Source organism: Pezoporus wallicus, unplaced genomic scaffold (assembly GCF_028554395.1).
Source record: "Pezoporus wallicus isolate ANWC-B61680 ecotype Strahan unplaced genomic scaffold, APGP_CSIRO_Pwel_v1 contig_5418, whole genome shotgun sequence".
NCBI lineage: Eukaryota > Metazoa > Chordata > Aves > Psittaciformes > Psittacidae > Pezoporus > Pezoporus wallicus.
In genome coordinates this window covers 730267-751165 of record NW_026640709.1, presented here as the reverse complement: position 1 = coordinate 751165, position 20899 = coordinate 730267, and the positions used below count along the sequence as shown (strand labels likewise).

Here is a 20899-nt window from a genome sequence, read left to right as displayed (position 1 = left end):
CACTCTTTTGGTCCTCCTCCCCATTCCTCCGGGAGCGGGGAAGGGGAGAGCCCCGGGGTGGGGGGGGGCTCTATTGCTCTCAGCCTGGCACCACTCACTGGGAGTGAGTGAACAAGCTGTCTGGCTAGGGCTTAAACCACGACAACTACTTGTAGAAGGCAAGTTCATTTTGCATATAATGTGTCATTTGCAGCTTCCAGCAGCACATTCAATGACAGCTCAGCTCCTTCCCTGGCATGGAGTTTAGTTGTGTGTGCAGTGGCTCTGGGTTTTGCTTTGTTTTCACTCTTGTTCTCCATTTTCACTCTGTTATGGGCAGTGTTAAAATCAGTGAAGTAGGAGTGGAGGTACCAGCAGCAGAGAGCTTTGAGTTTCTGGCTGAGATGGACCAGGTTCTCCCAAAGCCCCTTTAAATCATGGGGTGTTTTGATAACTCTGCCACCTTCCCTTCCACAAGCATCTCCCAAAAACCACAACAGTATTGGGCAATAGGACAGGAGAAAAAAGGTAGGAGCTTCTACCAGGGCAGTTATGGAGGTGTAGGGCACCTTGCTATGACCATGAGGTCTATGAAGACCTTGGCTTCCTGAGAGAAGACCTGTCCTGAGAAGGCATGAATTTGAAGCGGAGAAAAGACCTCAAAATGCTGTCTCCTAAAAGAGGTCTTGTTTCTCTGCAGCTCTCAGAAGGATGATCCTGAAAAGAAAGCTGCTTCTTGTAATGAAGGACTTTCTGGCTTGCTGCTGCTTTGACTCCCATGAGTACCGACTTGCAGGCTGATTCTTCCTGACTGCCACTTCAGGCTTCAAATTTGTTGAAGCTGCTGAGTGTGAGATATCACTAGGGACTTTATCTGGATGCTTTTGGAATGCTGCTTGTTTCTGTTCTACTTCACATGTGGTTCAGAGAAGCCAGGGAAGAACTCCAAGGATCTCAGTCCTTGGAGTCCCTGTGTCAGGGAGCTTGTTGGCATGTAATTATGTACAGTCTTGCCATTTACTGCTTGCAGTGGACATGCATGCAGATAGCTTTGCTGTGTGCTTGACTTTACAACCTTAAATATTCCTTTTAATATTGGTTTGAGGGGGAAGGGGCAAAAGCTGCATAAAGTGATATATCCATTGGCAGATAGTGAATAGCCCCTTCATCAGCTCATGTTGATTAAACATCTGTTAATTAGGAAGGAAGAATGAAAAATGCTGTCCTGGCCACTGACTGGATCCTGAGCCATGAACGTTACTCCATGGGCGAGAGAGCTGCTGTGCGTGCTCTGGCTCACACCCTGTGGCTGCAGAGATCTCCCCAGCAGCTGTCTTTCTGCTGGTCAAAAATAGGATTTGAACTGTTAAACCTTTTTCTCTTTTGTTTGTTTGTGTTTTCAGTAGGAGGTGCTGCTCTGCTAAAGAGTGTTGCCCTTCATTGACATTGGGTGTGCTGCTGGTCAGACCAACTGCAGCATGGGTGGGATAGACTGCCTGCGGTAGGGTGTGCAGGTGAATACACTGCGTGGGAGCTGTCGGTCCATAGTCCTGTCGTGTTCAGACTCATTATAGATAATACCTGTTATATCCAACCAGCTACAATAAGAAATGTTTATACCATACATACTCAGTAATGCAGAACTAGAGGCTAATTCCTGTTTCACATTTACCTTTCATGTAAGGGTAGGCCTCCTGCATCTTGTTCTGTCTATAACAGTTCTTTCAAGTTTTTGGGTGGTTGGTTTTCTGTTTTAGGGTATGTGTTTTGTTTATTTTGTGATATCTTTGGTGCTGTCTGTCCGCATTCTTGCAACCACAGCTCTGCTTTTAGTTTTATGAAATATTTTTAAACCTACTTAGAACAAACCTCTCAGCATATTTCCTTTGTTCATGTTCGCTCATCTCTATGTTCCCTTCTGGAGCCAGGGATGCTAAAGCCCCACAAGAGTGAGCCAGAAATGTGAAGAATGTCTCAACATCTTTTTCTGTCTGGGACAAAATGAATTGTGTAACAGACCCCATGTCTCTAACAAGCTGTATTGCATTTAATCTTTATCTTGCCACTGCAACCTCCAGCTAGAAATGTATACATTATTTGTCTTCAGGGTAATGAAGGCTTTTTAACAACTTATTAGTTAAAATGGTTTCTAAACATTAGCTATTTTCCAGGGCAAATAGAGATTTGGAAGAAGGAGAAGGTTGGTGCGTTAAGCAGTTTGATTTTACCAATAGCTCATACTAAAATCATGAGTGTGAAAAACTGAAAGATAGAGGAAAACTGGGGCCTCAATGAGGGCTTTCTGTGTGTTTGTTTCTCTCTGTTTATATTTTTGTTGTGGCTGAAATCCTGTCCTGCTGATGTCACTGGGAATTTTGCCACTAGATTTCACTAGTAATTTACAGCACATTTAGACTTTTACATTGCGTTCTTCTAAACACAAAGCCTCTGGGCTTCATGCAGCTCTTGGTGGAGAAGGGAAAAGCAGATCTCACTGAGCAGAGCTCATCCTCGTGAGCAACCCTGTGGTTTTCATGGAGCTGTGACAGGACTGAACGTGTCTAGTTTAGCTTTCATTCATATTTAGGAAGGCTGCTGAAGACCCAGGCAAGATTCTTTGACCATCACAGCACTGGTGTCCTTTTGGAGTTGTGCTCTGGGAAGCAGGAGGTTAGCATCGCAGCCCCAGTTGTCAGAAATGGGAGCCCTCATTTTTGTTACCACCAGTGCATGAGCTTTGAGTTTGAAAACTTGCTCACAGAGTGGCAGCTGCTGAGCTGGTGGCTGGGTTGTGAGCCAGCCAGGTGTGATGGGGTAAGCTACCAGGAGTACGGTCTTCACGTGGTGTGAGGAAAGGGAGACTGGGCTGCGAGGCTCTGGGAGCTTTCCGAAAATGAAATTTGGGCAAAACCTGACTGGTTACAGAAAAAAATGTCAGGCATATCTTTTAAAAAATGAACTCAAAACCAGCAGCTCACATAATCTGCCTGATCACACCTATGGTTTACCCAGGCCAAAAACCAGCTAGAGCCTAAGGTTTCTGTAGCAGTGTTATTGCTGACCACAAACATTCAAACATTTGAAAATCAAGTTTTATGTCCTTTATCTTCACCTTATGGGTTTTGAATTTCTAGGTACCCAGGTTTCTCTTCTGCAACCATGAAGGCAAAAATTGTCCTTTCAAAAGAAAAGCTATGGGTTCTCCTAACAGTGGAACCCAAGAGTTGCATCCTCATGTGGCTCACAACAGGACTGTGAGCACTGCATGCGTGCAGTCAGATGATGGCTGCCTTTTGTATTGGATGGGGATTGATAGAGTAATCTATTTTAAAGATTCTTACTGCTCATCACAATCATTGACTTTGTTTTGCTGCAGTTTGCACCTGCAGAATCGAACAAGTGGCTGTGTGAGGGATCGCGGTGCTTTGTGCATGGGGAGAGCTGTGTTTCCGTGGGCAGTGGTTTTGACCATACCTGTCCTAAATGTATTTTTGTGATGCCCACTTCAGTGGTTCTGCTCTTCTGTATGAGCCCAGCTCTTTCCTTGTTGACAGTGACTAAATGACAGAGCAGAGAGGCTGTTGTGGAGGCCTCTATTAATAATGTGATTGAAGTCTACAATGACAGAGGCCCATGTAGCATAACACAGGGTTTTTTCTTATTTGACAGGCATATATGAGCCCGTTGCATGATTCTCATTGGTATGCATCCTTGATTAAGTTTGCTATTGGGAAGTGAATTCAATGCCTTTGCAAATGGAGACCCAAGCAGGAGCAGAGCATGGCTCTGAGGGTCTTGTCAGTTCAAATTGATTGCTGAGTTCTGGAACTGGAGCAATGCAGTAACTGAAAAATTAATCAATTAAAATGGAACATCGTTTGGCTCCTAAACAAAATGCCAACAGCCTGATACTCTCAAATCTTTACTGACAAATAAACAATGAGTTTTTCCTCTATTAGTAGACAATGTTGCATGCCTCAGGGCTGAATGCACAGAGAGAGAATATCTGAGTGAACAAGGCCTTGTGCAGGAGGACTCATTTTTGTAATATATCGTGGATCCATCACTATTGCCACTACAGAATGCTTAGAACCTCCAAAATACAAGCCTGCTGAAGGTCATTCTTGAACTTCTCTAAGAAGCCAGGTCAAGATTCAACAGCAGCATGAGGAGTCACATATAAGTCACCCCGTTAAATGCTAGTTTGGTTGTCGGTTTACAGATAAGTTGCATTTTTGGACTGGGCCTGGCTAACTCTCAGCCAGCGGATCCTGCCAAGAGCCTTTCTTTGTGATGTCCCAAAGCGAATGTGAGGAAGAGCTGTGTGGAACATTGTGTAATTACTTGACTTGTCAAAGCTCTGTCCTGCCTGAGTGTTATTTCCTGGGAACACAAGCTCCACGCAGGCTCTGTGGCGGTGGGGCAGGCTCCAGGAGCAGCGTGGTACTGCAGCTGGCACAAAGGCAGGAGTGTGGCTTCCTGAGGCCAGACTGCCACCCGGCTCTGTCTGCAGGGTGTGCCGTGCTTCCCACCTGCGTGGTGCAGCCATCTGTGAGAGGCTGTAGCAGCATCTGTCTGGTGATTGATAAACAAAGGGAGAGAGAAGAGAGTTGATGAGGAATTGGATAATATTCAAAATCATGCCTGTCTGAGCAAGATCTACTTACAGAAGCATGTTGAGGAAAAATCTTTCCTTGCTGGAATGTGGGGATAGATTCCTACCTCCTGCTGTGGGGCTGGGTTTGTCCCTGGTGGGGGTGTGAAATGCCCCCTTGACTTCATGGCTCAGCTGCGCACGTGCACAGTATTTCTGCAGAATGTGAATGTTGGCTCGCGGCAAACCCACACTATTTTATTCTTAATCTTCTAATCCTGATTTAAAGCTCTAACTCTTGAGGATGAATGATTAAAAAGGCAATCCAACTTCCTTTCTCTAGCTTTAGCAAAAAGCCCTCGAAGCATGATCTTGAAGGCAAAGCAAATGAGCCCCAAGCTTAGTATAATTAAGCATTTGAATGCTTTGGGTGAGCAATGCCCAGTCCTCAGTGCTAGCTGACCTCTGCACACCTCTTGGATAACTAGTCCACTGGGTAACTTGGGTAACTGCTGACTACGTTAGGAGTTTATGAGGTCTAAAGTTGCTTTCTCCTCTGTGAAAATATCTGTGGCGGCATCTGTCACTCTAGACAGTTGTGATTCACTGGGAGAAAAAGGCTGAATGTAGGTCACTTGAGTTCAGAGGGAATAGATTAGTACATCAGAACAGGAGGCACATATGTTGCATCTGTTCAGACAGTGTAAGTGGGGTAGTGGGAATAAAGATACAATTTATGTGACTGATATGTTTAATGAAGACTTAGACCACCCTCATTTGAACTGTCTTACTGGCTTCACAGCTCTACCAGGTAATCAGGAGGACATTATCGGTCTTAATTCAGAATACTATATGTCAGTATGTCATAATACAGATGATACTATAAATCAAGGTTCAGGTAATGCCAAATACTGTATGTCAGTCTGTCATGATAAAGGTGCTATAAATCAAGGGTTAGGAAATGCCTAAATGGACACTGAACATCTAGCACTTAGAAGACAAATAACAAAACATTGCTCATTTTTCTTCTTTATTTTAATAATTCAAAATCCCTTGGAAACCAGGGCATATGAAGACTGGGATATTTTTCCCCAAGAAAAAAACGCAGCTTCTCATAGTGCCTTTTTTATTCTAAAGGACCTCGAAACACACTTTTACAAACTGTGTGTATATAATCTTTAGCAGAACAGTATTCCTACATACAGCAACTAACCTAGATGGCTTTTGTTAAGGAGGTTCGCTGTGTGATATTAAACAGATGTCTGAATGCAGACAGCTTCATGTCCATGTGACCATCATTTCTCTGTACAAATCCTTCATTCCCAGAGGTTACCCTTTGGGATCTCTTTCTGATAATGCTGCTGTTTTGGTGTGGGTACAAGCACGAATTGCCTAGTCCCTTAGGTATTCTAATAGTGTACTGTCATGTCTGTCTTCTTCTTGATGACAGATGTTATCATGCATATTTACAGATGGAGAGAGGTGTGCTTGGAAAACAAGTGCTGTTTCAGGAAAAAAAAAAAACCCACAGACCTCACACTGCTCTCTCGTTCTGGGATTCAGTAATTTTAAAGACCATTCCCTCACTGTTTTTCAGGGTTTTCCTCCACATTGTTTTTCTCCTGGAGAAAAATATGAAAGAGTAAAGGTTTCTATCAACAAAAACGGCAGCGTACCTGTCACAACAAAATTTGCCAAATAGGGAGTAAATGGCTCATACTGCAGGGTATGAGATGAAGATCAAATGAACGTAGAAGCCAGATGTATATGTATCTGGACATGCAGAAATATGTCATAAATATATTAAAACCAAAAATGTTAATAGTTTTTCAGTTTTGCATAATGGGCATCTGTGTGCATTAGACTTCAAACTGAGGGAAGGAATAGGCCTTGGCAACTGCTTTACTTCATCTAGGGTCTGGATTTCCTCAGAGCTGTTTGGAAGAAAGTGCCCTCAGGCATCTATCTTTGAAACCCTTTTGGCTTCCACTGCTGTGCTTTACTCAAGACTCCCAAAAACAAAAGACTAGAAGGATGCCCCAGGGCATCATGTCCCCTCCCTGCAGTTATGGGCAATGTCTTCCTGCCTCTGGGCTGCTGAGCTAGAAAACTTCGTAGGATCCAGCTTTTGCTAACTTCTCAGGTCTGCTCAGGATTAAATAGCTGGGTCAAAGATGGACATACTTTATAGAAGTCATCTGCTGTATGTTATATCTATATATGCTATATGTTTGTTGGCCAGCAGTAAAGCATGATAACTGCCAGTATCCTACACCTGTCACACATGAGGTTGTATAATAAATTCCAGCTTCTCAGGTTATTATTCTACAATGAGTATACACCAGGACTGTACTCAGAGGGAAATCCAAGTTGGCATGATTTATGTATGGATTGTTAATCTGCATGGGGGTGGAGAGGGTTTAGTTTGTGCTAAAGCCAGGCACTGCATGTGGAAGTGACTTGTTTGCATGCAGTCTGATGCTGAGCTCATATAACCAGCATGGCAGCCTGTACCCTATACTCCCCAGGGCTGTTGTCTGCAAAATGATTGCAACTGATGTGTGCTGTGGTGCTGGGGCTTGTGCACTGTGTGCTACTCACTTTTGGCTGTTCCCCAGCTGTCAACCCATGTTACTATACATAGAGCTGGACATAGTGATCCAGATGTGCTTCCTGGAAGCATGTCTTCCTCCTGTAGACAAGGACATGCAGGGTCAGGGTAAATATCACAAGAAGGAAGCTTCTTCATCAGCTTCACTAAAAAGATGGCTAAGTAGGATCATTAAGCAGAGGCCACTTAGCTTCCCCAGAAGCAAGGCTGTGATTCTTACACATGCAAGCAAGGAGCTGGGACTGTGGTAGGACAGACACCACCTTTCTTTATGCTGAGAAATTGGATGTGGGGAGTGGTGGTGAAGCTATCAGAGAACCACTGCTCATGATAAGAGGTACTAACTTAATTGCTTTTGGGTTTCGGTTTGTTTTTCTTTTTGCTGCTCCCCCTTGTAAAGTTCCACCACATGGTTTTCCCATCCTGCGTTGCCTATTTGCCTCCCCCAAACTTCCTGAAATACCAGTTTGTCAAACCATGACAAGTCTGCTTGAAATTTATGGTCAAGGCTTGTCTGTCAACACACTGCTGTGACCTCTAAGTCAGCAATATCCTGTTTCTAAACTCTCCACACTAACAATCCATGTCTGTGACAGACATTATAGGAGAGTGTGATGTTCACCTCATCTGGGATGTAAGCAGTAACATGGAAAATGTGGTGCCACCTTCCATGTCTCTTGGAAGAGGCTCTGAAAGTAGCATCCAAAAATTGATGAGTAGGGGAGAACATTGCTGTGGAAACCAGACACAGAAAAATAATTTCTTCTCCTTTCTTGCCTTATGCAGTATTTCTACCTTTTCAGGCCAGATGCTTGAGGACACTTTGCTTGTCAACAGCTCAATGCCTGGAAAAACTGTGAGGAAGGATGAGAAGAACAAAACAGAAAGTATTTGGTGAAATCCTGTGACTTCCCAGCCATGAGACAGGGATAGAAAGAGTTTCTCCGGCCTAAACCAAAAGAGAGCAGAGATGCAGTCTTGCAGAGCTGGCAGAGTTGCTTCTGCATGCACAGAAGGCAATAAATGCCAGGAGACAGTGGAAAAGAATAGAGAGGTGGAGAGGCACCTTGGGCAAGCAGCAGGCTTTTGCTGCTTCTCACTCCCACCATCCCTTGGCAAACACAGCTCTTTCACAGGGCCTGGAGAAACCCTGAGCTGGCAACCATGGCCTTTTCTCAGAGGACACTGAAAATAGCCTCTGCTGGGGGCTCACCACTGGTCTTTCCTGCTCAGTTTTGAACTGGCAGCATGTCTCAAGATTGTCCAGTGTTGATGGCAGTAGAAAATCTCTTGTGCCCTATTAACTGCCTATGGGAGCTGATCAATTCAAGTAGCTTTACTGCTTCCATTGTGTTACTCCAGTTTGTGCAAGCTACACACAAAACATCCAGATTGGTCTCTGAGCTCCTCTGTCAGCACTTGCACTTCCTGAAGAACAGAGATGGTTCTATTTAGCTGTGGTAGTTTTTATTAACGTTTCATAGCAGAAATGCCATAAGAGCATGGTTCCTAAACCACATTTACAATTAATTTACGCAGTTAAACAAAGCATGAATAAAATAAGCCCTGTGCTGTCAGGCACAGCTTTTCTATTAAAGTCTTTTGAGCAGTTTTCCAGAGAAGTATACAGACTATTTCATGAGACATAACAAGAGCCTTGTGTGCACTGGGATTCCTAAACCCAGCTGGAAATGCAACACACTCTCTAAAACAAATCCTCATGGCAACAGGCCTTCACAAGATACTATCTTGCATATTCAGCTCATCAAGAGTAGCTTGCTCCTTGGGACTTCTTGCAGCAATCAGCTGTGCTCTGTGCCATGCATAGCCCATCCATGTGCCAGCATATGGGTCACAGAGCTGAGCAGCACCTATCTCTTAGCATCCCCAAGCACTACCCCACTGCACAGTACCACCACATCTGATTGTTGGTAGTGGTGCTGTGCTGTCCTGTCTTCTCTGGGACATGCCTTCAGGTCTCTGGAACAGCGTTGTGGAGCAAGTGGAGTGAGCCCATGGAGCAAAATCTCATAGGGTGCAGCCCCAGCAGCTCCCCTGTGTTTTACAGAGGTGACTGAGCCCTGATCTTTGCTACGAGGGAAGAGGATTTGCTCAGTCAGCAATCCAATGGGCTGAAGCTGACATTAAACCAGTTCAGTAGGGAAATGTCTGCTGCGGGAAGGGTGGACTTGAAGGGCTGGTGGGATGGAGGTGCTAGCAGGACTGGGGTGGCGGCACTGGCAGTATGTGTGGCTGTGGCAGCAGGGTAAATTGAAGATGGCCTTAACTGGGAGGAAGGTTTGGCAAGGTTGTTACTCCCTGGCTTGCTTTGTGTCCATATTTGTCAAGTAGACCTTCCTGGTTGGTCAGTTCTTCCAGCTAAAGACACTCACTGGGGATGATTTGTGATTGCATTTCTGTTCTGGAGTTTGACAGAGCTAACACGATCATGAAAATGAGCTTAAACCAAAAGAGAAGCTTGGCAGTCCCCTGCTCCAATTTGCTGTATTAGCTCTAAACATTTGCAAGAAAGATATGCAAGAGCTGCAAAGTATATGTCCTGTCATACAAAACTGCTGTTGGACTAATTTTACAGTAAGTGTAAAATGTTTAATTGCACTTACCTTTGAAAGTTTTGCACACCTTACTTCAGTAAGTAATGACTCCTCATGACTGTTGGAGTACGGCTATCCCTTTTTCACTTGCCCAAGCCTGCTGCTACAGAAAGGTATCTTAGAGCCCTAAAGTCCCCAGCTGCTCTGGTTTAGTGTGACTGTTTGCACAATACTGGAGCTGGGGTGCCTGTGTCCAATGAGACAGTGACAATGCACAGAGGTGAGTGGCACTGTCGATATTATAGCCTTGCTCTTTCACAAGTGATAAGGACTAGAGGAGTATAATGGTGCTAGTTGAAAAATGAGGCTCTCAGGTTTTCATAGATGTGCATGGCATTAGTTCCTTTCCGTTAATCCCATGCTTACAAAGTTAATTTCACTATTTGAGTTGTTTCTGGTCTCTTGAGCCATGTCAAAACACAAATAAGAATGTGCTTTCAAGAGCAGAAGAGGATCTTATTTCATTCTGTTACTGAAAAGGAGTATTAGACACTCACATTTCTAGTACCTATTTATTTCTGCTTTCACATAGCAAATTCTTTTTTGGTCTCTCACAGAGCATCAGTCGGAAGGAACTGGGCTTTTCTGTTCCCATAACTCCCACTTGTAGTTCCAGCCTCAGGCATGGAGGTACATGTTCTGTAGCTGCATAAAGAATTTATGGGTATGGAATGTCCTGCTTATGTGATAAAAGACTTGACCCTGCATTCAGCTGTACATCCTGTGCCTTTAATGTGCCTGAAGCTCATATGTGTTTATATTGACCTCTTCCTGAAGTGAGAGGTGTCAATGTGAAAGGAGAGGAAAAAGGGGGTGGATGTCAGTCTACCCTCCTCAGAGGATTTGGCAGGGGACTGACTACTTATTTCATAGAGAACCTGTGCTGCTTCTGTCAAGTATGTTTTGAATTAATAATGATAGATGTCCTGTAGCCAACCATCTATATTCTAGGAAAAGAATCTGATAAAGCAAGTCAGTCCTTAAAGGTAAGTTTTATATTCGCTTTGCCAGGCTTGTTTCTGTCTGGGCTCCATTCATGATGGTGTTTGCTTTCTTCTCTTAACCTGACATTGCTGTTATGTGGTTTATAATGAGCTATAGTATCTAGGGCTTTTCTGAGGCTTTTCTGCTACCTTGCTGTTTCTGCCATGTTTTGTATTAACATGGACCTGATGAACTGCAGAGGTCTATGGTGCCCTTACTAAATGGCATTTATTGTTTTCAGATGTGGGTTTTTTTTCTGTGTGTTAGATAATTTTGAATTCTAATGCTGTTTCCAAACATATCTGACATTTTTGCTGAATTTCTTATGGATATGACAAACATGCTGTCTCAATATCCGAAGTACTTACGAAAATACTGTATAACACTGGATCTAGAGCAAACCCCGAAGACCTGCTCTCACGATAGCCCTTCTGCTCTGACAGTGAACAGCTAGCAATTCTGCCCTGACAGTGACTTTCCAACCAGTTACACCCATTCTGCAGTAGTTTCATCTAGACTACTATTTCTCTACCTTGCTAATGATAATATCTTACCAGCCTCTATCAAAAGCCTTGCCAAAGTCGTGATGTGTTTATCTCCTGCTCCTCCACACCCTTAAGACTGATTACTCCATCACAGGAGAAAATTAGGTTGGTCTGACATGATGTGCTTTTTGTCAAATCTCAGTTGGCTCCTATTTATTACCTTGTTATCTTCTTGGTGCTCACAGATAGATTGATATTTGATTGCTTGTTGATTAGCTGTCTTTCAGGAAGCTGAAGCTAGGCTCTCTGAGATATCATCCCCTGAATCCTCCCTTTTCCCTGTTTGAAGAGAGCACAAATTGATGCTAGCTGAGATAAAAGTGAGAATTGTTCTTAACTGACAATTAATTTCCAGTGCTTTTTTTCAGCTTTATAAATTTGACATAGAAGTAACATGTGAACTGTAGTATCTAGAGAAATTGCCCCTAAAAGTTCAAGTTTAGATGTGTCATGGCCCTGAGGCACTAATGGACCTTCCTGTCCCTGCCCACTCCTTGGGGCTCCCCCGACCCTGCCCAGGACCCCAGGGGCTCTCAGCTACCCACAGCCCTGTGCTGCCAAGCCATAGGCCCTGCCCTGATGCCCCCCAGTTGCCCTACTCCTGTCTGATGTGTAGGATGATCCCTGGCTGCCAAGTCCTGCCCTGAGACCTGCTATGGGGAGGTACAAAAGTAATTATTTTCCTCCTTGTACTGAAAATTAGACTTTCAAGGGAGAGTCTAGGCAGCAGGCTGTGAAATCAGCTGTATGGGGTAAACCTATATGCAGCAGCTTAGTTGTGCAGCAGTTGAATAAGCTTCTTTGTGTTGAAAGTAGTGGTGAGCTTTTTTTTTTTTTAAACTGTGAATGGTCATTTGCCTTATTCTTGTATGGTAAGAAAGGGACACCTGAGCGTCAGGCTGATCTTGGCTGTATTAGGCATAATTTTATGGACCACTCTTTTTTTTTTCCCCCTCTCTCTCTTAATCTTCTATCCAACCTTCTAACCTTTAGTTTGTCTTCACTCTCCAATAGCTTCCTTCCAAAGACCAGCTTGGCAAAACTTGCACTCTGGCCATGGCTAGCTAAGCTGTCACTAATTTTTGTACATCAGTGTTTTGCAGAGTTTCAGTTCTCTCTGTCCCATTTTCAGTGCACTCAATTTGCTGTGTTTCTCATCTCAGCAGACTGAGTTCAGGGCTTCATTGAGTTGTCCATGGGGACACTCAGATCTGTAACCCAAGAGGTCATGGTTGTTTGAAATCCATCAATATGTATGAGTAATTCAATTTGTATCTTCTAATGTTCATTATCTTGCACTTCTCTACACTGAATTCATTTGCCATAATCTTACCCAACTGCCTGGTTGTCCTATGCCTGTCTGCACTGCAGGGTAGCCCTTCTTGGAAAAAGGTGCAGAGATGTTTCTTCTTCTAAGCTTTCTTCTGCTTAAGGAATTTGCTGTGGTGCTGGATCTCTTGAGTTGTTTCCTAGCCCACTAAGGTGGCTCATCCAAAACCCTGTGTGATACTGGGGACCAGTGCCTGGTCTCTTGCCCTCTAAAATTCCTAAAAGGAGCCTTATAGTAGAAGGAGAAATGTAATCGAGCCTAGTATTAGAGGGCTATTTTACAGAGAATGATGTCAAGATCTGGGGATTATCCAGCGCTTTGGATAAGATGTGAATGTACCAGAATCCATCTTTTCCAGCACTTTCAGGGAGCTCCATCTAGCACTTCTTTGTACAAAGCTGGGAGCACTTTATGGCTTTTTCATGATTCGGTTTACCAAATGCCTACCATAGACAATGTGTTATACTTTTACTGTAGAAACAGTCCTGATTGCTTTAGAAGCCAGTATTTTGCAGTTTCTAATTTATTTCCAACCAGAATCTTGTATCTAAGAGTTCAGCATGGGCTACAACTGTGCCTGTCCTCCCTCTTGGTGGCCCTAGTGAATGGTCTTCAGGGGCTGGCATTGCACTGACTCTGTGGCCTAGGGAAGCTAGCAGAAAATTAGCAGAAAAAAGGGATGGCTCAAGTGTTTTAGCTCTTGTGTGGAACTGGAGACAGTCACATGCAGCTTCCAGCTTTATCATGGACTTCTGTGGGAGTGGACAAAGCTGGGCAAGGCACAGCAGGGAACCTGTGAAATCAGCTGCTTGTATGTGATAGTGATTGCTGACAGACTGTAACTGGTTTTCCTCAAAATACCGTGTTTCAGCCACATTGGCTGGAGGTTGCTTTCAAACCTGTGTTGCCTGGGAGGGTTTCCAAGCGGCTGCGGTCTTGCACATTCTGTGCAACAAGTGCTGAAGGGAATTTGGCTCTACCTGCGTTATCAGGAGCAGCAGGTCTCATCCCAAGCTCAGTCAGTAAGGATAGTGAGGCCTGTGATTTTCCTTGGAAAGGGCAAATATAGCACTACATCTATGAAGGTTTCCTGCTTTCCTTTCCAAGCTTTTGCCTGTAATGCCTTCCCTTTTACCTTAGCCACTTCCAGATGTGTGGAAAACAACCTGCTTTAGTGTCTGTGTGTCTGAACATTATTACCTGAGTCTAAACATGAGCTAGGTGTTCTCCCTAATGCTCTGATGGTTGTCTCTGCTCTAGATGACAAGGGCTCCCCAGAGAGAGAACAGCCGGAGAGGTTTTGATGAGAAGGCTTACCTGTCCTCAAAGGTGCTGAAGGCTGGAGAAGACCCCTACCGCCAGCATGCTTTTAATCAGCTAGAGAGTGACAAACTCAGCAGCAATCGGCCCATTCGGGACACCAGGCACTACAGGTACCATGCAACCTTGGTGTGGGGAGGCCACTGCCTCCTCCTTTGTTGCTCTGCAATGTTGACAAAGGGTGGTTGGGGGTTTTCTTCACCAGCATCCATCTGTTTCTTTCCTGTATTTCACAGTTAATCTGGAAAGGTCTCAAATGTGAAGAAACCCTTGACTAACTCAGTGCCAGCTTGTTGCTTTTCTAGCATCTCCTCCAAGGTCCAAACATCATCTTGATGTTTCAGCACAGCCCCTCCATTGCAGATCAAATTGCTCATCTGACAGTTGTTTGCAAAACTCCCTTCAAGCTCATGTCTTCCCTTAGTGACCCTCTGTCCTGGCTGTGAAATATGCCATTGTTGCAGCCTTGCTTTACTCTGGTGTTCTTCATGTGCTGTGCTCTGGCTGTCTGAAGCTAGTTTGGTGCCTTCTTTCCAGCCTGGAAATGATGGTTTGGATGAAGTCTGTTGGGTGAAGATAAAACTAATGGCCAAATAACAGTGAATATTTCATGGCTTGCAAAGTGCTCATTGTTCTGTCTGGTTTCACTGAGCATGAATTTATTCTGCTGACTAAACTCATCCTTAAATTGCTAATAGTGCTCAGGTAACTATTTTGTAGTTTCTGGAGCACAAAAAAGATAATGTTGTACCTTGAAAACTGTAGGTTTGATAGTGATAGGGCAGTGTAAAACAGCCTACTTGACAACAGATTAAAACCAGCAAGCTAACAATATCTGTAATGCTTGTCTAGTTGGGCTGGAACCTAAACCCTACCAAGGGTTGCAAAGCAAAACTTCACAGCCACTGGAAATAGGAAAACAGGCATCTAACCCAATTGAAACTGTGAAAGGGATGTTAGGAGACCTAGAGCTTTGTGAGGCTGCCCTCACTGACAGCACTCAGTGCTTTGTGAATGCAAGCAGTCACCACCTGGGTTGTGAGATAAAAGTTTTGTGCTCCTGTTCCCCAGCATAGTCCTTGGGATTGGCTTTCTAATGACTCAGAGGCAGAGGTATCATGTCCTTGATTACTGTCAAGTCTCCCTGCCATGCAGAACTGCTGTTTCGTTAATCTGCTGTTGTGTTGTGGCCTAAAATCAGCTCGCTTCAAAGGTGAATTACTGTTTAATTTGATCCATGGTAGCATGCAGAGCATGTTTTTTGTGAAAAGCCTTATCTATGCACTTTAGTCTGAAAAAAACCATACAGGTGATTCCCTGGAAATGTATGTCCGTTTCAGCGCCAGCTTTGCAAGGATTCCCTTCAGCAATGGGGAGTCCAAAGTAGAGTATAATCAGAGCAGTAAAACTTATTTTTGTGTTCTTCCCTTTGGCAGAGGTGGCAGTTTGGGAATGAAGGAGCTGTGTTTGAATACCTTGTCTTGTAAGACTATTGGAATGGTGGCTGGGGTGGCAGTTTAGGATTAGGACTTATTTCAGCTGAAACAGAATCATAGAACTAGGGTGGAAAAGACCTCTATGATCATTGAATCCATCTTTTACCCAGGACTGCTAAGTTCACTACTAAACCAGGGCCTCATCTACATGTTTTTTGAACACTTCCATGGATGGGGATTCTACCACTTGCCTAGGAGGGGAGCCTGTTCCAGGGAAGTGGTGGAATCACTGTCCCTGGAAATGTTAGACTGTGGTTTGAGGAAAGGCCATCTATGTGTCACAGGTGGACCTGGCTCCCCATTTAAGGAGTGGGAGGGTCAATAGGTCCCTAATATGTCACTTTTTCTTCAGGCACCCAAGCAAAGGTTGGCATACTTAACTACACATCCTACAAGCTCCTCTGACCTAGCACGTAGCTAGGTTTTGATCCAAAGAAGGGGTCAGCTTTCAAGCACAAACTTTGTCCTTGTCCTCTGTGATGCTGTAAAAATGCTGAGTTTTTGAGAAGAATTCCCCAAATAACATATACACCAGCATTTTCTGCTTTTGCACTTCCTGATGCCCAACACAGTTTATATGCATTATCTCATAGAGTTATTTTAAAACAATAATAAATGTGGTACGTCTCCTGTCTGGTCTCGGGTTTTTCACTTTATTCTTTATCAAGGTTTCTTTATATGTGTTAAAATTGCTGAAAGACACTGCAGTCCACTTAATAAAATCTTGCAATGAAACAGTCATAAACCAGTAGGATCGAATGTGATGACAAGAACAGTAACAGGTTAGTAATAGCCATAAAAGAATAGTAAGCATATGTGAAAGTACAGGTAGTGGTTGTAAGAACTGAATTGTATTTTTCCCAAGGGTGGATTCAGTCTATGTGTGGCCTTAAGCTGTTAAACACACTAGGCCACAATTTCAGTTGCTCTTCATTGGGCAGACAATTAGTGCACACTAACTGCTGTTTGACACTGGCTTGAAGCTAAGAAGACAGACACTCTGGAGGAGCAGATCAGCCCAAATCTGCCATTCTTAGTATCTGCCACAGTTGGGTCCAGGGTTCACATCTGTGAGTTGCTCTTCCCCAAGAGTGTTTGTTCTCCGTAGGGTATGTGCAGCCCTGGTGCAACCAGCCCTTCCTTCCGAGTATGAGTGTATGCACCTAACATTACACTGTCAGATGAGAAGATGAGAGGAATTGCTTTCCATTGCCAGCTGAGGTATTAGTGTTGAACTTCTGCAACTGCTTGATGCAAATCACATTGCTAGATAGTGTTCTCCTTTCTGTTAAGTCCAGTGACCAAACAATTTGAAGTGCTTTATACAGTGATGCCTTGGTGTGCCAGCTCCATGCATCCTTAGCATGTACATGACCTATGCATGAATAAACAAGACTTTACATGAATCGCAGGTGAATCCAGGGACTAGAGCCCAAGATGTCGAACTTTGTTCCCCATAAAACTCCATATGCCCTCCTAAGCATGCAGCGTTTGAGTTTAGGTATCACAGCCTCCAAACTTTGCCTTTCATCAGTCACAGTTCTTTTTAAGTTCTGCCAGCCTTGGTGCAGGAGCTGCTAAGGTCTTCCTTGCTGCAGCTCAACTGTGCTGTTCCTGATTTTAGCATATTACACTCTTCTCCGCTAGAAACTCTACATTGCTGCACTAGCTGCAGGTGGCTGATGTTTGTCTTACACTTCTGCTCCTCTGTGTTGCAGGTGCACTTCTGTACGATATGACACAGACTTGCCAGCTACCAGTCTCATCATCACCTTCCACAATGAGGCACGCTCTACCCTGCTCCGCACAGTGAAGAGGTGAGTTCAGCAAGGGTGCTGGGCACAGATGATGGTGCCTGGAAGGGCACTGGTGGAGGGCTAGGCTTTTTACAGCAGATAGCCAAGCAGGGTGGCTGTAGTTCCCCAAGTGCGTGTGGTCTGCCTTAGAGTTGGCCCACTAGGACGGGTCAGGGGCTTGGATTGGCACTGTGGGTGTATCTTCAAAGACAGGGTATCTGCAGTTAGCCGCTGCATAGCCTCTATGGAGAGATTCGTTGGTATCAGAAAAGGGTCTACTGCAGGTGGGAATAGAACTTGGTTTGGAAGAGTGAGGGGGAGCCAAAGGGGACACAGTGTGTTGTTAGTTGTAGCTAAGGAATGGGGCTTGGGAGGGACTGTGTTCCATAAATAGGAATAAGCAGCCTGCTCCCTGCTAGGGCACATGTTGCAGGAGCTGGGGCTGGCTCAGTGAGGGCAGGGGCACAGCTCACAAGTCTTTCAGGCAAAAGGTGATGAACTTCAGGTCTCATGGAGACTGAGCCCTTGTTGTCTGAGCAATTGCTGCTGAACAGTTGCTGCACCTCATGGTCCACCAGATGCTCCCTGGGCTTTGCACACAGGCTTTGCCGAACCTGCAAGACACTTGCTATCTTGTACCTGTGTTTCCCCATATCTGAGTACCGGCTGTGGGTGAATCTAACCAAGTAAATAGGTGGCATAGGGCCTGTCAGCATCCCCAGGTAGACAGAAGCATGCAGTTATCTGTACCACAAAGCAATGTCCCAGCTGCTCCTTCACCCTCCCCCACTTCCATCATCCCTGCAGAACCCGTGAAGGTTCTTTTCATTTTAGTTTTTACACACAAAAATGCCATCTGCCCTCTCTGACTTTTCAAATCATTTCTCAAAGAGTCTCTAAAGCGTGCAAGTGGGCCCAGAACAGCCTGTGGAGGCTGAAGGAAGAGTGAATTGTCCGGGTAGAAGGTTGAGCTGACGGTATCACTAACAAATGCATTATTCATCATCACTACTTCTTCCCCTGACATATCCTGTGGGCTTAGAGAAATGTGCTTCGTGAATAAATAACAGGCTTTTTCAAGTTGGCCTTATGGCTAGAAGGCTGGGTTTCTGTCTTCCAGGTTTGGTGCTGCTGTGCTTCCAGAGACCTCTATATATTGCATTAACACATTTTGCCTTTTTACCTCTATCATTTCCTTCTCATTTGAACCGTAAAATGAGTTCTACAGAGCCAATGTTCAGAAAATGAGCAGATTTGTTTGGAACAACAGTGCTGCTAGGGCAACGGGAGGAGATTTCTGCCAATGACAGCAAAGGTCAGACAGTAAACGGTTAGGTGTTCAGAAACCATGGTAGTAGGATACTTAAGAAAATCTTAAGGCACTTAATCAAATAGTCAGATGCCATGATAGTTAAGATGATATTCAGAGCAGCAGTAATGCATAGAGGGGGAGACTGATACCCAAATCCTATGGAGGTGAGGTGTACTAATGAGCAGACGAGTGTTGCTGATGCATTAAGATACTGCTTGCTCAAAGCAAGGTCAACTAGAGTAGGTTGCCTTTGCCTACGCTTGATCAGTTTTTAGTATCTGCAAGAATGGAGACTCTGCAATCACTCTGAGCATTCTCTTCTCAAGGCTAAACAGCCCCATTTCTTTCAACCTCACCTCATACATCTGATGCTTCAGACCCTTGTCTTAGTGGTCGCTCACTGGACCTGCTTCAGCATGTCCCACTTTTTCTTGTCCTGGGAAGCCTCAAATGGACACAGCTCTCAAGATGTGGTATTACCAGTCTCTCAGATGTGGTCTCCTGCAACCCAGAGCCCCCCAAAAAGACCTTGAAAAATGGATAACCCACCTTTTCAGATTGGTCCCTTCAGTCCTGCTGCCACCAGAGGAGTGCTGTTGGGAGGAACTGGCTGCACTCTGCTGTGAATGGTGGGGTGGATGGCATTACCTCCCAGACCTCTGGTTATAGCTGGAGTCTTCATTACCAGATGGTTTATAGCCAGTGCATGTGATTGATTTACTCCTTGCTTACATCAAATGTCAGAGGTATCTATGATTTATCCCTGCCTGACAAGGGATCCCAAAGGCTGAATTCTTATTGGGCTCCAGAGTATTTCCAGTGTCACACAACCAAGCCTCAGCTAGCAGCCTTGTCTTTGAGGCATGGGAGGTTTGACAACCATGCACAGAGGTGAAGGTTCAGGTCATGGCTGCAGTGATAGAAGAGGCATAAAGCTAAGTCTCCCTTGTATGTTGACACTGATGTTACAGAGGGAGATGAAGATTTCACAGTGCTCTTCAAGACCTCTTCTGTAACCTGAGAGTCCTGTCTTTCAGCAAAACACATTTGAATGCCAGGCTGAGTTACTGCTGTGTATGTAATTATTGCTCAATTCACATACACAGACAATGCACCAAATACTGTGTAATTAGTTTGCAGCACTTTGGGATAAGTCAGCTATCAAAGGAATTGTTCTGTTCCATTTGGTTTTATGACCTGGCTGTGTGTCTGCTGAGAACCACAGTGATATTAAGCAACAGGAGGCATAAAATTGCACTGCCTTCTTACCTGCTGACTAGTCAGGCTTGCAGCTAGTCATTATTTCTATATCCATAAGCGGTTTCTTAAGCCAGGTAGAGCACGGTTATTTAGATAATTAGAATTAAATATTTGAGATGCATCTGGTGAAAGTTAAATATGATTCCACTGTTATGGGCCTCTTCCCAAGTTTGGTTATCATAATTATGCTAAGGGAATGCTGTAAGAAGTGGGGGTGGAAGAGGCCAGCTGATGGAAATAGGCAGCACTGAGCAAATTATTCTATGGCTGAAAACCTTTAAGAAGCCAAATCTTTAGAGGTGAGCAGAATATGTACTACCAGTTGAAGTTCTCATACCTGAGATCTTTGCAAGCGTGGCTGTCGAGTGCCTAAACTTGAGCATTCAAACATCATCTATAAAATGTTGGGAAGTTCTTGGAAGAAATATATGAAAAGGGTACTGGAATTGAAATGATGTAAAATTAGAACTCGGAGAGCCTGTATGTGCTCCCCTGAGTCAGATACTATCTTACTGTGTTATTCTGACAGCTCTGAAAGGTAACTCAGCTAAGTGGTAATGCTGGTCTTGGGAAGTGATTCAGGGGCGAGGCTCCTGCATCACTGTTCATTTCAGTGTGATCTAAACACAGCAGCTGTAGGGACCAGACCCTGATCTTCAGACCCTTCTTGCTAACCCCCACCTGCATGCATGCACACAAAGGCTCACATAAGCACCTCTGGCAGCTCAGCAGTTGCTAGGCTCTCCCTTCTGCCCCTGGGATCTCTGCTGCTGGGTGGAAGCAATAGGAGTGATGTGCTGCTGTTGCCACTTGAGGATGGGAGAGATGTTTGTGTATGAGGGAGAGGGGAAAAATAGAGTAGTGACTCTGTGGAGAAATAACTTCTTCTTCCAGCACCCAGTTGCTTGTTTCTCCTGGTCTCCAGAGGCAGCATGTGCTGCGTGCCTGCCTGCTGCTGTGGGCTCCAGCCATCTTCCTCCTCTGCCCGAGGCAAGGGCATCAGGACCTGCTGCCCAGCCTGAAAGCTGCCAGAAGGACCAGGCCAGTGCACCAACAG

General features: G+C 44.6%; 1 protein-coding gene across 3 annotated transcripts in view; it reads left to right on the top strand.

Annotated features, from left to right (window-relative positions):
* Positions 1 to 20899, top strand: part of GALNT16 (polypeptide N-acetylgalactosaminyltransferase 16) — a 71560-nt gene that overhangs the window by 20902 nt on the left and 29759 nt on the right. For all 3 annotated transcript variants that reach the window (XM_057420052.1, XM_057420051.1, XM_057420053.1), the window contains exons 2-3: positions 13919 to 14091; positions 17193 to 17291. In XM_057420052.1, coding sequence (XP_057276035.1) covers positions 13919 to 14091; positions 17193 to 17291 — 272 coding nt within the window. The remainder of the gene's footprint in view (positions 1 to 13918; positions 14092 to 17192; positions 17292 to 20899) is intronic.